General features: G+C 44.7%; 1 protein-coding gene across 3 annotated transcripts in view; it reads right to left on the bottom strand.

Annotated features, from left to right (window-relative positions):
- The window catches only part of SGSM1 (small G protein signaling modulator 1), a 667483-nt gene that overhangs the window by 590791 nt on the left and 51876 nt on the right, over positions 1-24816 (bottom strand). For 2 of the 3 annotated variants that reach the window (XM_049788768.1, XM_049788767.1), the window contains 3 exons: positions 23593-23689; positions 22309-22476; positions 19835-21899 (listed from right to left, as the gene is read on the bottom strand). In XM_049788768.1, coding sequence (XP_049644725.1) covers positions 21811-21899; positions 22309-22476; positions 23593-23689 — 354 coding nt within the window. In that variant the 3' untranslated portion in view covers positions 19835-21810. Of the gene's footprint in view, positions 1-19834; positions 21900-22308; positions 22477-23592; positions 23690-24816 lie in introns of those variants that run through there. The other variant, XR_007503136.1, reaches the window with a different exon arrangement.

The raw sequence follows: 24816 nt of genomic DNA, 5'->3' as shown, positions 1-24816 counted from the left end.
TTGAGCAAAAAGCCAAGAGTTAAGTCCTAAGCACTCCTGATTATGGACCCTCCCCCCCCCAAAAAAAAAGATTTGACTGGGTTTCTTTTCATGAAAATGTAAAATCAGGAGTGATTCCTGAGAGCGTAGCCAGGAGTAGCCCCTGAGCATCACTGGGTGTGGCCCAAAAAACAAAACAAAACAAGTTAATACTCACCCTCTTTCCCTAAGGTAATTAAAATTATTTTAAAGGTTTGCTTTGGGGCTGGAGAAATAGCACAGCGGTAGGGTGTTTGCCTTGCAAGCGGCTGACTCAGGACTGACGGTGGTTCGAATCCCGGCATCCCATATGGTCCCCTTTGCCTTCCAGGAGCCATATCTGAGGACAGAGCCAGGAGTAACACATAAGGGCTGCTGGGTGTGACTCAAAAACCAAAAAAAAAAAAAAGTTTGCTTTGTCTTTTGTTTTTGGTTTTTTTTTGGGGGGGGGGGCACACCTGGTTGCATTCAGGTTACTCCTGGCTCTGTGCTCAGGAATCACTCCTGTCAGGCCCAGGGAACCATATGGGACGCTGGAGATCAACCCCAAGTCAATCATGTGCAAAGCAAATGTCCTATTCACTGTGTTATCACTCCGGCCTCCAAAATTAAAATAAAATTGTTATGGTTTATGGGCCACACCTGGTGATGGCATCCTAAGTTTGTTTTGGGGCTACAACCTAAACAGTGCTTCAGGGGTTACTCTTGGCTTTGCGCTTAGGAATTACTCATGGAGGTGCTTGGAGGACCATATAGGATGCTGAAGATCAAACCCAGGTTGACCACACAGGCCACATGTGGAAGTGCTCAGGTTTTACTTCTGGTTCTATGCTTAGGGGATCTTTTCTGGCAGGGACTGGGGGACCATATGGGATGCTGGAGGTCCAACCTGGATTGGCTGTGTGCAAGGCAAGTGTCCTGTACTATTGAGCCAGTCACCCCCTTCCCTGAATTTGAGATATCAAAGATTCAAAATAAGAACTCATTCCTGAGCAATCTTAAAGGATATGATGGAAAATCAGCATTAAGATTTAAGTGATAGCATAGCGGGAGGGCATTTGCCTTGCACATCACCAACCAAGGTTCAATCTCCGGCATCCCATTGGTCTACCAAGCCTGCCAGGAGTATGTAACCTCTGAGTCCAGAGCCAGGAGTAATGCCTGAGCGATGCCAGTTGTGGCCCCAAAACTAAAATACAAAATCAAACAAAAAACTTACGAAAATGCTAAAATTAAAATTTAAGTAATTTGTTTTTTTGTTTTTGTTTTTGGGTCACACCCAGTAGCGCTCAGGAGTTACTCCTGGCTCTACGCTCAGGGGGACCATATGGGACATCGGGACTTGAACCACAGACCTTCTGCATTCGAGGCAAACACCTTTACCTCCATGCTATCTCTCCAGCCCCAAGATTTAAGTAAATTTTAAAGGCACATGTTGCCTGGATACATGGTGCCCAATCACATGTCACCTGTAACTCCCCTCCTAAGATGTGACTTGTCTTTTTTTTAATTTTATCCAATCCAACTTTCCTTTTTTCATGCTGGGCTATGTACTGGGGCTCTTTGCACCTTTGGAGAAGCCTGTGCTCTTTCTTGAGCACTTTACTCATTACTCTTTCTGATCCTTTTCCTCTTCTTCCCCTTCCTCAGTACCTCAAAGAAAAAAATAACCTGTCTTTTTTTTTTTTACATCATTAAATAAAAGGAATTATTTACTTAGATGTGATAATACATATGACATAGTTTGTAGGTTAGATTCTGTCTTGCATGGGGGCTGAATGGTGTCATGGGTGACATTATAATGAGTGGGACTGATAGTACCTTCTCTCACGCTCTGACTCACAAAAAAACTATACCTAGAATACAGAACATGTGGGCACCATTTGGTTTTAGAAGAGAAAGGATACAATATCCAAAAAGACACTTATTCACCCAAATCCATCCCATTTCCAGAGTTTTCTTCATGCTTACCAGCCTATTTAACCATTGGGAAAGTGTTTGACAAAGCCTGTAGGTAAGGTACAGTTAAATCATTGACACAGGTAATGCTGCTCATGGGATTTAGATGGTAAAACATACATGCTAAGGCCTAGCAGCAGAAACATAAAATGAACATAATCAAGGTGGTCATGGATAATTTAATTAAGAGATTCTGGGATGGGAATATCAGCTTTTCCCGAGAATCTGTTAAAGCCAATAGATTTCTGTTCTTCAATAGCCAATCTATTGAAGAATATATTGAAGCCATATTTTTATATTTACATATTAATCTTACATTATGTATTATGAGTACTGAATCTCATCTTACATTTTTCTTGTGTGCGTATTGAGCTTGTCATATTTTCCTTAACCCATTCTTGCCTTCAAGATTGTATCAGTGTTGATTTCACTTCCTTTCCCCCTATCTATTGATAGGAATATCATGTTTTATTTTTTGTTGTTTTTTTCCCCATACTTTTCTAATTGGTTTCAATTTGTTGACAGACTGAAATGAACCAGAAGTTCTAACATTCCCCCGTAACAAAGAAAGGGTCTTAGAATGCTGCTATTATTCCATTCCATTTCCAAATTTTTAGATGAAAGGATTTTAGATTGCTGTTTTTATTTGTTATATTTCTGGAAGAAATGTAATGGATATGTATATTTCCAACAGAAAATGAAAACAGAAAAAAATCTATCATCCAATTTATCTACTCATATAATTTTGTTTTGAGGCGATAACCGGCAATGATCAAGGGTTACTCCTGGCTCTGTACTGATTCAAGAATCACTCCTGCTAGTGCTCAGGGAACCAGGTGAAATGCTGAGGATCAAACCTGGGCTGTCTGCATGCAAGGCAAGCACCTTACTTGTTGTACTATTGCTCTGGCCCCATCTACTCATATAATTTTTAATACTCCTGCTTTTTTGCTTTTGGGTCATATGCAATGCAATGGTGTTCAGGGGTTACTCCTGGCTCTGCACTCGGAAATTATCCTTGGTAGGCTTGGGGGACCATATAAGATGTTGGTGATTGAACCCAAATCAGCCACATACAAGGCAAACACACTCTCCACTGTGCTATTGCTCAGGCCCTTCCACACCACTTTTTTTTTCTCTCTTAAGACGAGCCAGGCAAATCTTAACATATCCTGCTATCACTGGAGCAATAGTAGTAGGTTATTTGCCTTGCTTACAGTCAACCCAAGACAGACCCTGGTTCAATCCCTGACATCCCATATGGGCCCGCAAGCCTGTCAGGAGTGATTTCTGCAGAGTAAGAAGTAACCCCTGAGCTCTGCTGGGTGTGGCCCAGAAAAGCAAAACAAAACAAAAAAAAAGTGACTTACCATTCTTGCCTGGTCACCTCAGCATGCTGAAAATGTTCCTGAAAAAGATTTACAACTCTTCTTTGTTGTTCAATATAAAATATGGTGTCATTAGTTTCTTCATCACAATGAAAGTTAGTTTACAATTGAGAACGAATGATCACTGTCACTCTCTTTATGGAGGGTTGGCACACCACATCCAAAGGAATCTTCAAGGATTCTGCAGATGGAAGCTCTCTACACACTGCAATAAAGTGCCCTGTGCCTTGTTCCAGGTAGTATTGAGGGATGTTTCTCATTACAGCCACCCTGTCACTCACTCATAGAATCAGACTCACTTTGGGGGAGGGGCACACCCAGCAGTGCTCAGGTTATTCCTGGCTCTGCACTCAGAAATAGCTTCTGGCAGGCTCAGGGGACCATACAAGATGCCAGGGATCGAACCTGAATCTATTCTGGGTCGGCTGCATGCAAGGCAAACACCTTACCGCTGTGCTATCACTCCAGCCCCATAATCACTTCGTTTTTTTTTTTTTTTTTTTACCACTTGTTGAAGAGGCTTTCCTTGCTCCATTTTGGATTTCTTGTCCTTTTCTCAAAGATTAGTTGATTGTATGTGTGGAGAGCATTCTCTGAGTACTCAAGCCTATTCCACTGATCTGAGGGTCTGCCTTTATTCTGATACCATGCTGTTTTGATAACTATTGCTTTGTAATACAGCTTAAAATTGGGGAAAGTAATGCCTCCCATATTCCTTTTCCCAAGGATTGCTTTAGCTATTCGAGGGTGTTTATTGTTCCAAATGAATTTCAGAAGTGTTTGATCCACTTCTTTGAAGAATGTCATGGGTATCTTTAGAGAGATCACATTAAATCTGTACAATGCTTTGGGGAGTATTGTCATTTTAATGATGTTAACCCTGACAATCCATGAGCAGGGTATGTGTTTCCATTTCTGTGTGTCCTCTCTTATTTCTTGGAGCAGGGTTTTATAGTTTTCAAAGAAAACCAGAATCACTTCTAAGTCAGGTTTGATAAGGCCAGAGGAGGCCTATCTGGGTATCTCAGTGCTTTAGGATTAAGGTATCTGACCATGGACAGGCCAAGTTTATGGATTTTAGCCTCATAAGTCCGGTGGAGAAGGACATGATCTGTGTTCACTCATTCACAGAAAGCAAACAAGTGGATGAACAAGGTAAGACCAAAACTATGCATTATTAGGCAAAAACAATTATATGTCTCAATATTATTCTCTAAATTATGTATGGCACCACGCTGGTCCACTTCAAACTAGTTGAGAAGTCTGTCAAAGACTCAGTAAAATATAAATCTGTTATTTTAAATGCTTTATTTTTGAAAACACAATATATACAGACTAGAAGACTTCACTTACATTACTGCAGACAGCTTTCATGATGCATAATAACTATTATTTCACCTACTAGGAAATGCCACAAAATCAAAATTTAGTGTTCCAGGGGTTCAAATTACTGGAAGATGCCTACTACAATGGGGTGAACCCATAATATTCTGCTTTGGGGGGAAGATTACTTTGAATCACTAACAGTTATTGTGACTATTTCTCGACATATCGAAATTACACATATATCTCCAGGTTCTGTCCCCTTACTGAATTTTTATTTGTTGTTAAGTTAAAATGACCAGTTGTGATATTATTTTTTTTGGTTATCTATTTTTGTGTTTTTCTTGTCATTTGAATGTTCACTCCATGCACTGAAATCAGGACTTTTTTTTGGGGGGGCGAGTGTGGGTCACACCTGGAGGTGCTCAGGGGTTACTCCTGGCTCTGCACTCAGAAATCACTCCTGGTAGGCTCAAGGGACCATGTGGGATGTCAGGGATCGAACCCAGGTTTGTCCCAGGTCAGCTGCATGCACGGCAAATGCCATACCGCTCTACTTGCTGTACTATCTCTCCAACCCCCTATGAGGATTTAAACATTCATTTTTACAGAAGTAAAACATTATTTTAAAACTATTTGTGGTAAGGGAATTACTTCTACTTATAGTGATGATAGAAAGATATTCTGATTTAAAAGAAAAACACGATATAAACTTTTTTTTAAATGAATGAAATAAGGATGGATTGATTAATGGCTAAATACCTCTTTTTAGAATCTTTTACATGTTCTAAATACTGCTGAGTGTTTACCTCTGAGTCCTGGAAAACCCCACTGATGGACCTCTTCTGCAGCAATGCAGCCTGGAATTGGGACATGAGTGCAAGTTCCTCTACTTATAACAAAACATGAAATACAGAAGCAAAATATAAAGAAATGTAAAGAAGCAAAATATTAAGCATGCTACTATCCACCAACTCCACCAGTAAGTAAACAGTAATGCTGTTTTAGGAAGAAAAATATGCCAAAAGGTCACTAATGGATCACCAGACAAGCGGCAGTTATTTATATTTAAAGCTGCTTTTCAGGGAAAAAAAAAAGGAGAAGCTTTCCCCCAAATTAGGAACATGAAAAGATTTTTCTCAAAGCAATAGGTTCTCTACACCTCCTCAACTGTTCTACACTTTATTGTATACATAGAGTACTATGGAAAAAGGGCCATGAAATTGTTTTTCAACATAGAACTAACATTATTATTATTTATTTATTATTATTATTAGGTTTTGGGTCATTATCTGGCAACACTCAGGAATTACTCCTGGCTCTGCACTTAGAAATCTCTCCTAGAAGGCTTGGGGGACCATATGGGATGCCGGGAATCGAACCGGGGTCTGTTCAGGGTTGGCACATGCAAGGCAAATGCCCTGCCACTGTGTTCTCGCTCCAGCCTCAAAGTTATTATTTTTATTAAGTCATGAAATATACTATTTAATTTTGTTTTTTTTTTTATCTTACTCAGTGGTGCTTAGAGGTTACTTGTGGCTCTGTCTTCAAAGAATTACTCCTGGTGCTGCTCAGAAAACCATATCGGGTGCGAGGGATCAAACATGGCATCAGTGGCATGCAAGGCAAGCGCCATCTGGACTGGCTTCTAGCCCATCTACCATTTCTTTTATTGCATTCTAAGACTCATTCAGAGTTAAACTTCCAAGTTGCAGGCCAGGATTTGAGAGTACAAAGCAGTTTGTCAAGGGATTTTTGTGACTAATAGGCCTTGAATTCAACCCTTGAGTGGCCAATGGTATTTGCAATTAAACTACATTGCATTTAAATTATATTGCAATTACATTACAATAATGATTTTCTTCAGGAGGTCCCTTCTAGGACCAGCAGGGAAGGCACTTGCCTTGCATGCAGTCAATCTGGGTTTGATTCCTGGTGCCTCGCATAATCCCTCAAACCCACCAGGAGTGATCCCTGAACAGAGTCAAGAAGTCATTCCTGAGCTCTGCTGGGTGTGGACCCCCCCCCAAAAAAAGATGACTTTTAAAAATATTTTTTTTGAGTTTGTTAAGGTCATATAACAATAGTATCTGAATTTCTTTGATAGAAAACACATTTTTTAAAAGTTTTTTTTTTGGGGGGGGGGTTGTTGGGCCACACCCGGTGATGCTCAGGAATTACTCCTGGCTATGTGCTCAGAAATCGCTCCTGGCTTGGGGGACCGTATGAGACACTGGGGAATCAAACTGTGGTCCATCCTAGGTCAGCGTGTGCAAGGCAGATGCCCTATCGCTTGCGCCACCACTTCAGCCCCATGAAAACACATTTTTTAAAAAGGTAAAGGAAAGTTCTATTCAGAAATTTTGAGGAAGAGGAGAGAAAGAGGAAAGAAATAGTATTGCACTTAAGAGAGAATTTAGACTTTTCCAAAGGAGGAGAGAGCCCCAGTACACATGCCAAATGTTAAGGGATGGAAGTATGAAAGTATACATCTTGAGAGGGGAGATGTAGGCAATGACCTGTGCTCAGATGCCATGTACCTAGGCAGCACATGTACACAGTAAGGACATGAGCCCAGGATGCCCTTGTGAGATAGAAAACACATTTTACACCTAGTTTAAATACAGTTTTAAAAAATTGGTTTTGGGGCCAAACTGACAATGCTCATGAGTTGCTCCTGACTCTACCCTAAGGGATCACTCCTGACTGTATTGCAGGGGACCACATAGGATGCAAGGCAAGAACCCTACCTGCTGTGCTATCTCTTTTGTCCCCATTAAAAGCTGCTTTTATCTTACTCTCACTTAATTCTTGCAATGAAAACTGAACAAGAAGAAAAGCAGGGCCAGAGAAATAGCACGGCGGTAGGGCATTTGCCTTGCATGCAACCAATCCAAGACGGACAGTGGTTCAAATCCCATATGGTCCCCAGTACCTTTCAGGAGTGATTTCTGAGCACAGAACCAGGAGTAAACCCTGAGCACCACCAGGTATGACCCAAAAACCAAAAAAAAAAAAAAAATTAAACTTGAATATAAAATTCTAGTAATAATTCAAATAGAAGAGAGAAAAATAAGAGTGGGAAAATGAATAAACATTTTAAAAAATGATCAGACTCTAAAAGAGGAAACTAATGGAAACAGATATACAAGGAGTGAAGAGAGAAGATAAAGAAAGGTCCAACTCAAATAATAGCTAAATCTCAGACCTAAAAAAAAACCACTAGCATCCAGAAAACTGATAGCTTGCCCTAGATATCTATACTCAAAAATACCTACATCTGGGTTGGAGCAATAGCATAGTGGGCAGGGCCTTGCTCGTAGCTAATCTGGGTTCCATCTCCAACATCCAAGATGGTTCCCTGAACCTGCTAGGAGTGATTTCTAAGTGCAGAGTCTTGAGTAACTCCTGGGCACCACCTGGTGTGGTTTAAAAATAAACAAAAAAGCCTACACCAAGACACGTTAAATCACCAAAAGTCACAAAAATCCTCCCTACACTCCTTCACAAAATATTGCCCCTGCACCCCAAAGAGTAGGGGATGTTTTCAACCATAATTTACGAGGCCAAAATGACCAGACCCAAAATAAAAGACAAAACAAAACATAAAAGCAATAAACCAATATCTGTTTCTATGAGTGCAAAATCCTTAAAGTCAGAGTGAATCAAATGCAGAAATGTATCAAAAGAATCATTCACCCCAAACTTGATTCATTTTAGGATGGTAAGGATTGTTAGAACAGTAAAATCATACAACCAATAGAAGCTGAAAAGTATCTGACAAGCTCCAACTACCATTTATGATAAGCTTTAAAAAAATGAAAGTAAAAGAAAAAAACCTAACATAATAAAGATATATGACAAATTTATATTTAAGACCGCTCTCTAGGATAAATAAAAAAGGAAGTTTTCCCCTAAAATTGGGCACAATATAAAAATGTTTACGCTCACAATTATTGTTCAACAGAGTTTGAAGTTCTAGCCTGAATAATTAGGCAAGAAATACACAAGTCCAGAATTAAAAATAAGTGAAATTATCGTTTGCAGGTAATTTCGTTTGCAGCACACACACACACACACACACACACACACACACACACACACACACACACACTTAAAGACCACCCCCCAATTTTCTAGAAATTATACAAGAATAAAGTAATAGGAAATAAATCAACATACAGAAATCTACTAGACAATTTTTGGGGGACACACCTGGCAGTACTTAGGGCTTATTCCAGCTTCTCAAGTCAGGGATCACTTCTGGATGGGCTTGGGGGATTATCTGGGGTACTGAGTATTAAATTGAGTACTGCTTAAAAGCACCATTCCCCCCAAAGAATAGAGAACTAAACCACTCATGTCATCATTAAATTTATGACAAGAGATTTAAAATTACAGTATAAGAAGGGAAAGCATCAGAGGCTAGGAAGTTGGCATGCAGCTGGCTTGAGTTTGATTCCCTGGCATCCCAATAGTCAGTCCCCTGAATCCTGCCAGGAATGATCCTTAAGAATAGAGCCAGAAATAAGCTGGAGCACCACCAGGTATGACCCAAAACTTATCCCCCCAAAAAGGGAAAGCCTTTTTAACAAATTAACAACTTGTTAACAAGTTGTTGCTGAGAAACTGAACAGACACATTAGAGAAAAAAAGGGAGACAGGCAGATGGAAGGAAAGATGCAAGGAAGGAAAGAAGAAAGGAGGAAGGTAATAAAAGTAATTAGAACACTATTTAACATTATAAAAATTTCAAAATGAATTAAAGATCTGCATATAAAACATAAATATCCTGGTGAAAACATAGGTGATACACCTCTGAATTTCATCATTAGTCCTCAGAGACTAATAATAGTAAGGGAAACCAACCCCATATAAAAAGTATGGCATCAAATTTAAAGCCTTATCATAATAAAACTTAATCAGATCTGCATCTAATTAGTAAACTGAGCCAACTGAGCTTGTGATCACTCACATAATAGTCTTTCACCTGTGAGGCTGATTCAGTGTCACTGAGATGTTCCAAAAGTTGCTCAGTCTTTCAGTACAGTGATTTACACATCCAAGAAAATGCTCTTCTGGGGGCCAGAGTGATACTACAATGGGTAGAGCACTTGCCTTGCATGTGGCTGACCCACATCACATCCCATATAGCCCCTAAGCAGTGCTAGGAGTAATTCCTAAGTGCAGAGCCAAAGTAGCCCTTGAGCATTGCCTGATACAAAAGCATGATCTTGGGTCCAGAGGAGATGGTATTGGGGTAAGACTGCATGCATCCAGCCACAGTTTAATTTCTGGCACACATGACCAGCCACATATCACCAGGTGCATCCTTGGAGGCCTCTGGGCACTGCTAGGCATGGTCCTGGAGGCCCCAAATATCTCAGGCCTCAGGCACTAAACTTGTCAGAAGTTGGGGGTGGGGTAACCTTCTGCTATTGTATTAATGACTTTATTGGAGATACAATAATTTTCACAAATATTTCACCTTTTCTTTCTATTTTTTAATAACTTTGCTTTCTGTCATCTTGAAACAAATGTATTATGATCAGTTATGTCAACTATGTGATGCATTTTCTTTAAAAATATTTTTTTTAAAGTTGGGTGTGCATCACTAGGAGTGGGGCCCATTCAAGTGCTGATTAAGAGAAGTTACACCTTCCCCCAATACTAAATAGGCTAGTGAACAATAAGTTCCATCCTTTCCCCACTATAAACCTTAACATATTGGAGAGATGGATAGCCAGACAATTCCTTGCAGAAAAGGAAATCATTGCAAGCTGCATATTCTTTCCAGCCTGCCAAATCTCATGGGAACACCAAATCTCTGTCTAGATTTTATCCCTCAAGTATTAAGCATCCCCTGACCTTTTCTTATCTAAGATTGAGATGTTTCTTCTGCTCCACTTGGTTGTCCAGGTACCACCATTAATCTTTTCTCTTGCATTGTCTGGTATTTAGGATCAGATTGACTAGGTGGTCGTATTTGACCCATTAGATGCAGCTGGATATTTTCTGAGAGAAATAAAAAACAATGAGATCCACATGTTCATGTTATGCAAAACCTATGGCATGCTCACCTAGGCATGCTACTACACATCTTACCAGGCACTCTAAAGGCATGAAACAAAGAACTTTCTCTTGAAAAACTCACATCAGTGGCAGAAAAAAAACAAACATTAGTATCATAGTAAGAAATGAAGGAATGAGAAAAAGAGCAGAGTAAACTGGAGTTGTAGCCATAAACAGGGATCTCAGTGAGCACACTGGCACTAAATTAAAGACTCAAAGGAGATAAATGAATAAGGCCATACAAGCTTTAAATGGAGGAAAGAGAACATGGATCCCTAGGTAGAAATAATGTTCAAAGAAAGGATAAAGGTCCAGGGTTGGCCAGAGTAAAACCAACAGGGCAAGAGATGCAAGAGAAGATGGAGAGATAGGATGGAGGAAATGAAACTCCTTCCAGGACATGGGGAAAGGAAATGCAAAATCTGGTTTACCTTATCCTGTGCTGAGAATAGATAGAAGATGAGACCATGGGGCTGGAGCGATAGCACAGTGGTAGGGCATTTGCCTTGAACATGCCAACGCTGACAGACCTCATTTTGATTCCCAGTAACCCATATGGTCCCTAGAGTCTGCCAGGGGCGATTTCCTGAGCACAGAGCCTGGAGTAAATCCTGAGCATCAACAGGTGTGACCCAAAAAAAACAAATAAAAAGAAGATGAGACCAGGGCAAGGACAAAGGGTCTATGAGGGAGTGCACAGTTGTGTCTCCCCCAGGGATGGCATTGGTTAGATCAGAGGGTAGCTCTCAGAGGCAGGTTGTCAGATTCAATACATTTTTAAAATAGGAGACTTAACAGCCAGGACTCAGTTTAAGGTAATGAAAAAAGCCAGCTTACAAAAATTTCAATCTCTGACAACACACACACACACACACACACACACACACACACACACACACACACACACACACACACACAAAATTCAAGGCTTAGATTTGGGCAGGAAGAGAAACATGCAATGGGGAGTTAACCACAGTGGCCAGAGGAAGAGGAGGAACACTCAGGAGGATGCATGACCTGAACACCCAAGGATATTTTACCCCTAAACACTCAGAGAAGTGGGTTCCTTGGGGCCAGAAAGATAGCATAGCAATAGGGCATTTGCCTGCGTGCAGCAGATCAGGATGGATGGTGGTTCAAATCCCGGCATCCCATATGGTCCCCTTGCCAAGAGAGATTTCTGAGCACAGAACCAGGAGTAACCCCTGAGCACTGCCAGGTGTGACCACCCCCCACCCCGAAAGAAAAAGAAGTGGGTCCCTTGTTTCTTAGTACCTTTTTGAAGGGAACTGGCTTATGGATTTAACTAGATGGAGGATACAAGAAGAGCTAGGGGAACTGACAAGAACACTTTTAGGGGAAGCAATGGGGTGAAGAGGGAATGAAGAGGGAACTGGCCATCAGTGGAGAGATGGGACTTCAATGAGCAGCAAAGAGAAAGCCAAAGATTGAGAGAAGAGGGATCTAAGAAAGTCTTCAACTGAATGGGAACAAACTCAGTGATAGACGAGAATGAAGTGGGAGAGGACAGTGGGCTGGCCAGAATTGGGGGTAAGGGTGGAGGTAGAGATTTAGAAGAGATACCTGAAAGCATCATTTCTCAACTGGGGCTCATAAGGCCCTGATGGGCCCACAGGATAAATTCCAAGGGGCCACAGGTGAAAATCATATAAAGGCAGTCACTCAAGGCACAAGATTGAAGGGGGCAACCAGGAAGTCTGGTTTTGAAGAGGGGAGGCTGCAGGCAGATGTATTGTCTTCCCCAGACTGGGCTGTGTCAAATCACTCACCTGCCCTGTCTCGTGAAGGTAGACCTGAACATTCCTCTTTCCAGCTAAGTCATGTGTTATCCTGACCCTGCATATTTCTCTCTAGCACTGCCAGCACTCATCGGATAGCACAAATTTGGGGTGGGTGGGGTGCTCAGCTTTTGGAGGTGACTCTGCTGGGCCTGTACCAGTAGTACACAATAAACTGGGATGCTTCTTGTTCTTACCAGTGTGTCTTTGTTTCTTCCCCTTGCTGGAAATTCCACATTTTGGGGGCACAGGAAGGAAACAAGTTAGAAGGCAGACACCTTCAGAAGAAGCTGAGAAGGTGTAGGAAGAGAGAACTGGGTTCAAGGGCAGGTTCAGAGGCACACAGGGGTGTGTGTTGAGGGGTAGGGCTTTTGCCTTGCATGCCACTGACCCAGATTGGATCCCTGCATCCCATAGATCCCCTGAGTCTGCCAGGAGTAATTTTTGAGCGCCACTGGGTGTGGCCCCCAAACCAACCAAACAAACAAACAAAAATCTGAGGCAGTGATAGTTTCTCTGTCCTGGGGCAGGAGATAGGAAGACCCTAAGGGCAAGAGGTGAGCTTGTCTGCGGTTTCTTTTGCCTCATGATGTAGAATTTATGAATAAAAGTCTGGGAATTTGAAAAGATGGTTTCAGGCTGTAGAGCAGAAAAGGAGAACCCATCTTTACAGAGAACAAATAGTGTAAAGGAAAAGTTTCCCCTGGATTTGCTGACTGCCCTGATACCTACCCCCCTTCACAATTCTGGGAACTTAAGTTTCCCCTGAGTTTCCTGACCGCCTTAAATCATTCCCCTACCTTCACAATTGTGGGAACGTGTAGACCCAGTTATAGTTTAACTTTCTTTCTGTTCCTACATGGTTTTAACCTGGTCATGTTAACCCTGTAAGCTTGCACCTGTACCTTGCAAAAATGTGATTGAGCAAATGCCAGATGTCATGTACTTCCTAAAGCCAATCAATCTACTGTACCTTTCTATTGTTTGAAATACTATATACAGCTTGTAAGCTCATGGCTCAGGGCTGGCAGATTCTGGCTTATGCTGGATTCTAGCACAGCCCCTGCATGCTTGTAAGAAAATAAACAAACCCCCTGCTATTGCATGAGACTGTGGTCTTGGTGTCTTTGAACGGCGCATCGTTCTCCTGGACTTAACAATAGGTTTGTAAGGTGTGAGAGGACCCCCCCCCCCACCCCCCGCAATGAGTATCCTCACAAGAGCCCTGCCTCCTCCTGGCCTTGGATTTTTTGCTGGGAAAACAGAGGCAAAATCAGTCAGAACAGAACAGCAATCAGACAGAAGGGAAAATAAGATGAAGGCTTTTATTTTACACAAACTCTTAAGTACTTAGATGGAGATGTCTATTTTGATGTCACTTCCAAAGAGGAGCCATTGACAGAGGCCAAAACATTTCCAAGACCCAGGAAGAAAGCCTTTGTTTGGGCAGACAGAAGCCCCACCAACCCTATGCAACTTTCCTTAGGACTTAAAACATTAAAAATAATTTTTTTAGTTGGGGGGAACCAGAATGACAGCACAGTGTAGTAGGGCATTTGCCTTGCAGGCGGCCAACCTGGGTTCAATTCCCAGCATCCCATATGCCCCTGCTAGGAGTGAGTTCAGTGAGCGCAGAGGTGGGAGTGATACCTGAGTGCCTGAGTATGGCCCCAAACCAAAAGTGAATAAATAATATATATTTGGTGGTTTCCATTGGGAGACAACTCCATACATGCATAAAACTGACCCAATAATTGATTCTTCCTTTTCAGCAGAGACAATTCTTTGCAAAAAGAAAAATGCACATGACAGGGCTCCGGACCATGGGGGCTCCAGGAGCCATGGCATCCCCGCTGGCTGCACCTGAGGCTCGGTAGGCAGAAGTGGGGTTTCTGGGCAGAGAGGGAAAGGAAGCAGGGGCAGCAGCTCCACCATCAGCATTTGAAGGTTGGGATGGGGCAGTGATGAATCTGGTCACTAAGCCCAAATGTAGGCGCCCCGAATAGGTTGTGCATGTTCTAGGAGCTCCCCCGACATTCCAGGCTCCGTTTGCAGAGAAGCGAGAACCAAGCACATTGGCATAATACCAGCACACAGTAGCTCTGGGTTGTGTCTCAGTGGCTCCGTGTGCGGCCGAGGCTGGAGGGGCCACAGCCAACTTGGGTGCATTGACAACTGGGGGTGCAGAAGGGGCTTGGGGTGCTGTGGCTTTAAGGGCGCCTGAGGCTACTGTGGGTGCAGCAGGCCAGGACGCCTCAGCTTCTAGGGTGGCTAGATTGCATGCTCTGCGGCGGGCTGGGTGCCTGGCCCTTCCAGATCCTGCTTTGTCTGCAGAGAAGCGAGATCCAAGCGCGTTGGCACAGGACCAGGGCACAGCGGACCCTGGTGGTGCATCAGCAGCTCCTTGTGCAGCCGAGACTGGAAGCGCTACAGAAGTCTCGGGTGCATTGGTGACTAGGGGTGCAGAAGGGGCTTGAGGTGCTGTAGCTTCAGGGGCTTCTGGGGAGTCAGAGGCTACTGTGGATGCAGCAGGCTGAGATGCCTCAGCTTCTGGGGTGGCTGGATTGCGTGCTCTGCGGCGGGCTGGGTGCCTGGCCCTTCCAGATACCGGGGAGCCGCCCCTGGAAAGGAGAGGAAGGGGTCGTTGCTGTTAAATTAGACAGCCCATGTCACTGACTTGAGCCCCTTTTTCTTTAGAACAGGACATTCAAGTTATGAACTATATGGCCACCATACCAACAACAGTGGCTGGCTCTTCTGAGCGGCCCAGTACCTGGAGCTATGTCCAAGGAACAGAAGAAAAAACATTGATCACAGCTCTGCTCCTGGCACAGGAGTGACCAGCCTCTTTTTTTTTTTTTTTTTTTTGGTTTTTGGGTCTCACCCGGCAGTGCTCAGGAGTTACTCCTGGCTCCATGCTCAGAAGTCGCTCCTGGCGAGCATGGGGGACCATATGGGACGCCGGGATTCGAACCGATGACCTCTTGCATGAGAGGCAAACGCCTTACCTCCATGCTATCTCTCCGGCCCCGACCAGCCTCTTTTAAGAGGAACCAGGTGTGTGCTGGATTTCTGCACCTCCTTGGCATCCCAACGGCATAGAGAGAAGCTATGGCAAAGAGGTTCCCTCCCCCTCCCCCCAAAAAAGAAAAGCCCACTCGGTCTTATCTTCCCACCCTGCCCTGCTGTCATGGTTCACTTACCTCACTTCTCCTCTTGGCCTTTGGTGGCTGGGAGTGCTATGCATTGCACCTAGCTCTGCAGCTCTAAGTTCCCAGGGACACTGAACATGGAACTTTGGGGTGCCAAGGACTTAGAGGCGAATGGTTCTTTTCCAAGAGGGAGACTTCAGGAGCGAGTCTGCAACAGAGCTAGTCTCAGGACTAGGGGTGAAGCGTAGAAGTAGGATTAGCCTGGCTGTGCCATAAATTCCTCTACTCCGTGGGCAGAGCAAAGAGCGGGAGAGTCTATTCCAAAGTCAATTTAAAGCTTGGGGCTGCCTCCAGGATCCTGGCGCTCAGCTGCCCCACGTTGAGCTACGCCCATGTGTTCCCCAGATGCTGCCTGTCCCACGGATGAGTTTGCCCTTCCCTAATCTTCTTTTCTGCCCACCTGGTGTCCTTAGTCTTTGCAGTCACTGCTGTTGCCAATTGAACTAAATGGGAACTGCGGGGTCCCTCTCCAAACTCACATCTATCTATGCTCAGCCCTACGGACCTCCTTACAAGAATCCTTACAAATGGGGGTCACAGTGATGGATCAAATCTTAAGATTAAGGAATTTTTGTGGGGAGGGGTTGTGAGAAATGTTCTCAAGCAGTGCTCAGCAAGGAAAAGGGGGCTCCTAGAGACTGTCAACTAGTCTGTCTTTTGTTCAATGTTACTAAGGACTTGAGGGTGTGTTTCTGTCCAGATTCCCTTGTGGAAGAATAGCAGGGGCCAGCCCTGCTGTGCTTTGAGCCCTTCCAGAGCTTTGTCCTTTAAGGCTGGGCATGCTTGGGGTAACAAGTGGGGTTGGAGATCCACCTGGAATTGGCCACATGGAAGAAACAGGCTTTAATCACTGTAATAGCTCCTGATCTTGGGAGAGCTGGTCCTTCTTTCCTCTTTCAATTTCTTGTTTTATTTTATTATGGTTTGGGTAAAATGGTTATAAGAATGTTAAAGTTTACAGTGTTGTTGATGGTCAAAGTGACTGCACTAAGGGGTTGGTTTATTTTGAAAGTATTTGTTGTGGGGACTGGAACGGTGGCGCAGCAGTAGGGTGTTTGATCCCATATAGTCCCGAGCCAGAAGTAATTTCGAAGCGTAGAGGCAGAAGTAACCCCTGAGCATCACCTGGTGTGGCCCAAAAACAAAACAAACAAACAACAAAAAAGAGACTTCTAGATTTGTTGAATATTTGGTTTTGCCACTTAAAATCGTTTTAATCAACAATTCATTTAACATTTTTTTTTTTTTTTTTTGGTTTTTGGGCCACACCCGGCGGTGCTCAGGGGTTACTCCTGGCTGTCTGCTCAGAAATAGCTCCTGGCAGGCATGGGGGACCATATGGGACACCGGGATTCGAACCAACCACCTTTGGTCCTGGATCGGCTGCTTGCAAGGCAAACACCGCTGTGCTATCTCTCCGGGCCCTCATTTAACATTTTAATAGTTGCATTGTTTTGCGATTAAAAGCCCATGTCCACATTGAATATTTCTTCCCCCTCCCTTTTTTCCCTTGGGGAAACAAGATAAATGAGCGTTTAACAGCTACAAGGTCATTCCGTGTTCTTGTTCCCATTTCTCCAATCTCTTTCACACTGGTCTTACTACAGGATAAATATCTTAGGTCAAACCTATTCCCTTAAATTTCACATCCACAGAAATTCTCTATTAGTAGGTTATTGAGTTGATTTCCTTTATCCAATTTGTCTAAGGATAATCCATTTACAGCTAGAATCCAAGAAAACCTCAGAAGGTTGGGGTTTTCACCCTAATTTCCATGAGTAAATCTCTTACTGCCATCATATATTACCCAGCGAAGTGTAATAAGTGCAGGTGTCTCTGTAATCATGAAGCACTTTAAAAAGCAACAAAGTGAACCAGTGATAATTCAGCAGGTAGGGTGCTTGCCTTGGCTGACCCAAGTTGGATCTATGGCATCCCAGATGATTCCCCAAGCCCATCACGATTGATCCCAAAGCACAGAGTCAGGAATAAGCCTTGATCATTATCAGGTGTGGCCCCCAAACAAACAAAAAATAACAATGGAAAGAATCAAAGTGTTCTTTCCTGCAACCTTACTTGAGATCTTTAAGGACTTAAGGTACCTAGGGGCCTTGAAACCAGCACAGGGATTGGGGCCCTTTTCTCGAGTTGGTAGAATCAGTTGCCAACTACATCAGTGTTTGTGACCAAGAACTTGTGACCTCCCTCCCTCCTTGTGTTCTTCCTTCCAGTGAGGGAGATGGTCACAATTGGCTTCTAAGATGAGTGCTCAAGCAGTGTGACTGAAACCCAATCAGGAACAATTTTCTTATTATTTATTCAATAAATAAATTTTCTTTTAAAAAAGAACTCTAGTCTCTGATGTTTCAAAGACTCCCCTTCCTCGAGTCAGGAATATGATGAGAACTCAAGGAAACTGAGTTCCCAACCAGAAACTCATTTGCAGAAATGCCAGAGGCAGAGGGTCTCCAAGAGAGGCAAGCCCAGAACTGAATCCAGAACCAAGAGCTATGTTTATACCTCGTTCGCCACTAAAAACTGAAGTTCAGAGAGGTTAAATCACTTACCTATGGCCAGTCAAGAAAAGGCAGATTTGGAACCCTAAATCTTTGCTCTCCGAATAGTTGAATATAGGAAACTATTTTAATTAGTACAATGAGTCCTTCCTACTTCTGTTCTGTACTTCAACTGTCCAAGTAGAAATGTTGATGCAGGATGGCAGACCTTTAACACTCTCAAAACACAGTGGTAGTTAACTTATTTTGGTTGTGGTGCCACACCACGCAATGCTCTGTCCAGCATTACTCCTCACTGTGCTCAGGGCTAGGGGAAATCATGGCAGTGCTGGGCCACACTAGGTTTGGCCACATGCAAGACAAGTGCAATCTGTCCAACCTAGCAATTTTCTTCTTAACAAGAGCAGTGTTTAGGCTTGAAAGCTTCGGTAGGAAATAACTTGTTTCTGTTGTATTTTTTGGGCCAGGCCCAGAGGTGGTCGAGGGTTGCTCCTGACTCTGTGCTCATTCCTGGCAGTGCTTGGGGGACCATAGGGGAGGTTGGGGATAAAAACTGGGTCAGTCACATGCAAGGCAAATGCCTCCCTACCCACTGCGGTATTGCTCCAGCCCAGGAAATAGCATTTTAATAAAATATTTCTTGTTGTGTGAAGACGTGTGTCTGGGACTACTCTTCTATGCTCTTGGGGTCACTTCCAGAAATATTTGGGGGGGGGTTGGTGGGTGTCATGTAATGTTAAGAATTAAACCAGAGCCTCACACATGCAAAGCACACACTTTACTACTGAGTGGAATTTTTGGCCTAAAATAGGTCTTGTTTATTTTTTGATTTTGGGTCACACCCGGCAGTGCTCAGGAGTTACTCCTAGTTCTGTGCTCAGGGGTCATTTCTGGTGGTACTGAATGGACTAATGAGATGCTGGGTATTGAGCCTGGGTTAGCTGCATGCAAGGCAAATGACCTACCCATTGTACTATTGCTCTGGCCCCCCAAATTAGGTCTTTTTTTTTTAAATCATTACTTGTGTTTGTACAAGTGCTCCTGACTTTCCATTAAGTTTGAAACCTAGAGGGAGTTGAATTTTAGGATTTGGAATATAATAAAATATAAGTGCACAGACAGTTGCCATCTCAATGAAGAACTGCAGGAGACTTTTCCTCAAGTCCCCAGGCCAGTTAGAGGATGAGAGACACCAACCCCATGTTCCTCATAGCCCTACTACATCAACCAGACAGCTGGCTAAGCAGAGAGAGGAAATGAAGAAGTCCAGCCAGGGTCTGGCCCACAGGATCACATCATGCTGAGTCACAATGCTTGGGGTTGTTTCTTACACACCATCATATGGTAATATAGCTAACTGATATCAGAGGAAGAGAAGGAATCTACCTGCCTTAGACATCTGGGGCACGACCAGGCAGTTTTCACCAGTCTGTGCCTCTCTCCCTGGGTGCAGATGAGATGATACCTGTGGTTTCAGGGCCCTTTCAAATGAGATAAAAGTCCCCAGAATACAGAAAACAACAAAAATAACTGAGATCACACACACATACACACACATCTTTTTTTAATAGAGTCTCTCTATATAGACACAACTCTGTAGTAAACAGAAGAGATGCTGGCAACACTGAGAAAAAGGGGAGGGTGTCCCATAGACAGAAACATCTCCACACAGTTGGTTCCAGGACACAAGGACACATGGCGTGTGGAGACCTGAAGCAGCACAGAGAGCTGAGTGGGTACGAGTTGTTCCAATCACAACCACGGGTACGTCTCTGGACAGGGGTTGGAGAGGGGGGTCTTGTGCTGTGTTCTGTGACTAGCCTGTCAACAGGATAAACTAGAAACCAGACATTCTGGGACTTGGGTTTGGCAAAGGTAACGGCTCTGGTGTGACAGCTGGGGGGCAAAACAAAGACCTGGAGGGGTCAATCACAGACTGTTCCCCATAGCGGAAAGCTGGGAACCAGGGTGAAGGGGAGCAACTTGCACGGGGCACTCTGTGCAGGCACGGGCCCTCTTGGCCATGTCCATCCTGCCTATGAGGCCTCATGGGAGTGAAGGTGGGGTTCAGGAGCAGTGGTGGGGGGCACTGGAGCTAAGGGAAAGACCTCGGCTAGTGGGCAGGGGTAGACTTCTCCCCACTGAAGGTTGGCTTGGGACTGGAGAATTATTTGGAATGCTTCAGAGTGCCTTGGGTCTCAGCCCTCTCTAAACTCACATTTCTGGGGGAGGGCTTCCCACTGCACTGGCTCCCCCCATGCCCAAGCCTTCTCAACAGAAGTTGGTGTCATAGTAGACAGACAAACCAACTGACTTGATTTCTTTGGTCTCATCACACCCCCGTGGAGACCCCACAGGACTGTAGTTCCAGATTCCCACCTCCCCAGCTTCCCCCACCCCTGGTCTGCCCCAGGGGAGAATCTTCCTTCCTCATTTTCACTGTCCTGAATGAACAAAGCACAAGGGCACTTAGGGGCAAAAGCTGCACCAGCTTTCTTACTGCACAAGAGGCTCTCAGCAACTCTCTGGCCGATGCCACTTCCTTTGGCCCTCCAGAGGCACCGTCCCTGAAAACAGAATTTCTCCTGGGCAGCTGGAGCAGAAGGTGGAGCGGCCAGCACAGGGGGACCATCAGGATCCCAGAGAGAGGTCCCCAGGATGCTGGTTAAGGATTCAGAGAATGGGGAGGGATGTGCATAGCACCCCTGCTCCAAGCCAGAGCCTCTTCCTTACTAGACCAACCTCTACAAGGCCTAAGATATTTCAGTTGGCACAATTGGTGTGGATGGAGAGGGGGTTCCTGACATCCTGGAAGTGGCTGCCAGGAGGCAACTTGACATCCCATAACTCAGGACTGTCCCCTCAGAACAGAATTATCCACCCCCATATTTTTGAATTTTTGTTTTGGGGCCACACTTGGTGGTTTTCAGGGCTTATTCCTGGCTCTGTGCTCAGGGATCCCTCCTGGCAGGCTTAGGGACCAGATGGGGTGATAGGGATTGACCTAGGTTGACCATGTGCAAGGCAAGTACCCTACCCGCTGTGCTATCTCTCTGGCCCCCTGACCCATTTTTTTAAATAGTAAGAGGAACCCTGCTTTCAGCCTCCTGCTAGACTTTCGAGGCTCCTTTTAGACGCTGCAGTGAGCCCCACACACCTGCCTCCAATGGCTGTTTCCCCCCAAAATTCTCCCTTCTCCACCCAGTTGAACCTGCAAGGCAGCTGGAGAAACAGAGGGCAGATGGTCATGCTGGGAAACAAATACAGAGACTCCTCCCAAACCACCATCCTAAGTCCCATCAGGGAGAAAAACCCCAGACTTTGGCGATCTTTGGTGAGACAGGAAATATAAGGCAGAACTAACTGGAAGGCCAGCCCTCGGCCCTTTACCCGATGGCTGGCTACTGGGGCAGCTTCCCTTGGCACACAAATTCATGCTCCTGAACAGATGCCTGCACCCCACTTCCGGGCCGGCCTGGAGGAAAAGCGCGAGGCGGGCGGTGGGTGGTAGCTTAGCTGGGCCTCACTTGTTCTCAATGAGTGTCTGGACCTTGTACACGAGGTCCCGGGCCAGCTTCAGGACCTGCTTGGTGTTGTGTCGCTCGGCCATTTCTGAAAGAGCAGAAGGCAACGTGTCATGAGCCCCCTTCCACATCCCACGTTGGTTACACATGGGCCACCAGTATAGCCCAACTCTAGAAGCAGTGCCCTGAGCAAAGCATAGGCCTGCACCTTCAAATCTCAATATCTCCTGGCCAGAATACCACCTTCTCAGGGACATGCTTCCTACAAGACCCAAGGAGACACTGGTGGCTCCCAGGTCTTGTTGCCAGGTCTTTATGAAAATACTTCCTCAGCCCTGCAAGATGCCAACGCACACATGTGGAAACTGTCATAAGGAAAGAGCAAAACTTGTCTAACCCTCCCCCCGACACTGTCTGGTCTCAGTCTATCTCCTTCCCTTGTAGGGGTCTCTCCAGAAGCCCACACCCCAAGGGTGAGATCCTGGCCCCGAGGATACCGTTAAAGAATTTAATGATGTCAGTGAAATCCATGTTGTTCTCCAGGATGATGTCACGGTACACTTCCACCAGTGCCAGAGCGATGAACAGGACATACTGGGCGGATGAGACGTGCTTGGCTGCCCAGATGGTTTCCCAGACGGAGAAGACATCATCATAGATGAGTTCTGTTGGGACAGACACCCATTTTGCACACCAGTGGGAGGGAGTCACACCCAGATCATGTCCAGCCAACTGCCCTCTGCTCCCTGGTCCTGGGGCAGTGGAGACTTGATTCTGTCATTTCTCTAACCATCAGAAATCCCAAGTTCTTGAGATAAGAAACACGAGGTACACTGGCTGAAATTTAAGTGTCCCACTTAATTATTTGGGAGGGGGCATTGGGGCCACACTCGGTGATACTCGGGGGTTACTCCTGGCTATGAGCTCAGAAATCGCTCCTGGCTCAGGGGACTATATGATATGTCAAGGATCGAACCCGGGTTCATCCTGGGCAGTCACAGGCAAGGCAAGTGCCCTACTGCTGCGCTATTGCTCCAGCCTCCAAGTGTCCAGCTTGAACATCCTGCAAATATAGGACGTGAGCCTGGGCAGTGCTAACGAATGTCATCCTGTCCCTGCCCAGCCTCTGGACTTGGTTCCCCTCTCATTTTGCCTCCCATTTCACTTTAGCCCATGCAAACAGGAAGAGCTGACCCTTGCCTCTGAGTCTAGTACAGAGAAAAGGCTCTCAGAGAAAGGCTTCCTGTGTCCCACGCAGGCAGAATCCCAGTTCATCACTTATCCTAGCTCTTGGGTGTTGGGCTAGTTTCCTTCCCTCTACAAAGCCTCTTTCTTTCCTTGTCTGAGAGTGGGTGATGCCCATAGCTATAAAGAGCTGAGGAGACAACATATCAAAATGGCTGAGCACCGGTAAACACCTCCACAGAGGTTTGAAAAGGTTTGGGTTAGCATCACTCTGGACTTGCACCACAGCAATGCACTGTGACACATTGCTTCTATGGTGCCCATGAAACAGCATCCTGGGCTTCAGAGTTCTCGGCCTTAGAAGGGCTTAAGGGGAGAGGAAGGAGGGCCAGGTTAGGGCTCTAAATTAAATGACTACTTAGCCTTCATTTTCTCCTTAGTAAGCAAGAACCCATGTGCCAAGGGTCACTCTAAGAGAAGGGGGCTGACCCAAGCAGCAGAGATCAATCAGCGGGTGTTCCTCCCTGCACTGGCTTTGCTCTGGCAGCCCAGCCTTGCCTGAGTCTCAGAATTGGGCTCCTGTCTAAGGTGGGCACCTCGTTTGAAATCCAGCAGGAACCAGCGGTAGCAGAAGTAGAAGTGAGTGTAGTCCCCATTCTGATGCATCAGTTCAAAAAGCTCCGAGTCCAGGATCTGCCAGAGAAAGGAAAGGTGGGTAGCAGCTTCCTGAGAAAGAACTACAGCAGATGGGACAGCAACATAAACCCCAGACCAGACACTGTGCATTTCAATTCGTGTGAACTGAAAACCAAGCTATCTCAACCGAACCCAGTTCTTTCTCCAAGGAACGAAGGTGGATGGGCAACCACAAGCACAGGACAGATGCTCATTATCCATCCTGAGAGAGATGCAAACACAAACCATAGCAAGGTAGCACTTTATTCCCACCAGAAGGACTGTCACAGAGGTGACAGCCAACAAAGTGAATGTCTCTGTGAGGAGGTAGAGTTATGAGAATCTTGTGTATGGAGGGAATGTCAAATGGTACCCTTACAAGGCCAATTCTAGAAATATCCCTAAAGACAGAGAAGCACACACACACACACACACACACACACACACACACACACACACACACACACACAACAGTTGTACAAAGCAGCATTAGGCCTCATAACTCCCCCAAAGGACTACTTGAATGGTCTAAAACAAAGTGTGGCCTATTCTCGCCATGACACATTACTCAGTGATGAAAAGGAATAAAGGGAATAGGGGTAGAGCTCTAGGGCTGAGTTTGCCCTAGGTTTGGTCTCTGGCATAATATAGAGAAAAGAAGTTCTCACATATACTAGAATATGGATAAACCTTATAAACATGACAAGTGAAGGCAGCCATACAGGGCCATGTGCTGAGTTATTTCCTTTATAGTACATGTCTGGAAGAGGTGAACATACAGAGATTGAAGAGTGGATGAGTGGTTGTCAGTAGATGGAGAGGAGGGAGCTATTAGGAATGTTTCAACGTTTCTGTCAGGAAACGTTCTGGAATTAGAAGGCAAGGAGAGGTTCACAACCGAGGATTCTAAAAACCACTGATTTCACCTTTCAAAAAGGGTTCATTTTATGGCCCCCAAACCAGAGCTCAGTAATAATATGTGTATATGATATACTCCAATATTACTTTGAAGGAAAGGGCCATCCCCTGTTGACTCTTAGTGGTCAAAAGCTGAGTTGAAATGGAGCTAAACTGAATGTTTTGGTTCCATTGAAAACAAAAAAACAAAAAACAACCACCTCAATCTAGAGGTTGAACTGAACTGA

The sequence above is a fragment of the Suncus etruscus genome, chromosome 15, assembly GCF_024139225.1.
Source record: "Suncus etruscus isolate mSunEtr1 chromosome 15, mSunEtr1.pri.cur, whole genome shotgun sequence".
Taxonomy (NCBI): domain Eukaryota; kingdom Metazoa; phylum Chordata; class Mammalia; order Eulipotyphla; family Soricidae; genus Suncus; species Suncus etruscus.
The sequence above is the reverse complement of the archived record's forward strand: the minus strand, read 5'-3'. Positions and strand labels throughout refer to the sequence as shown.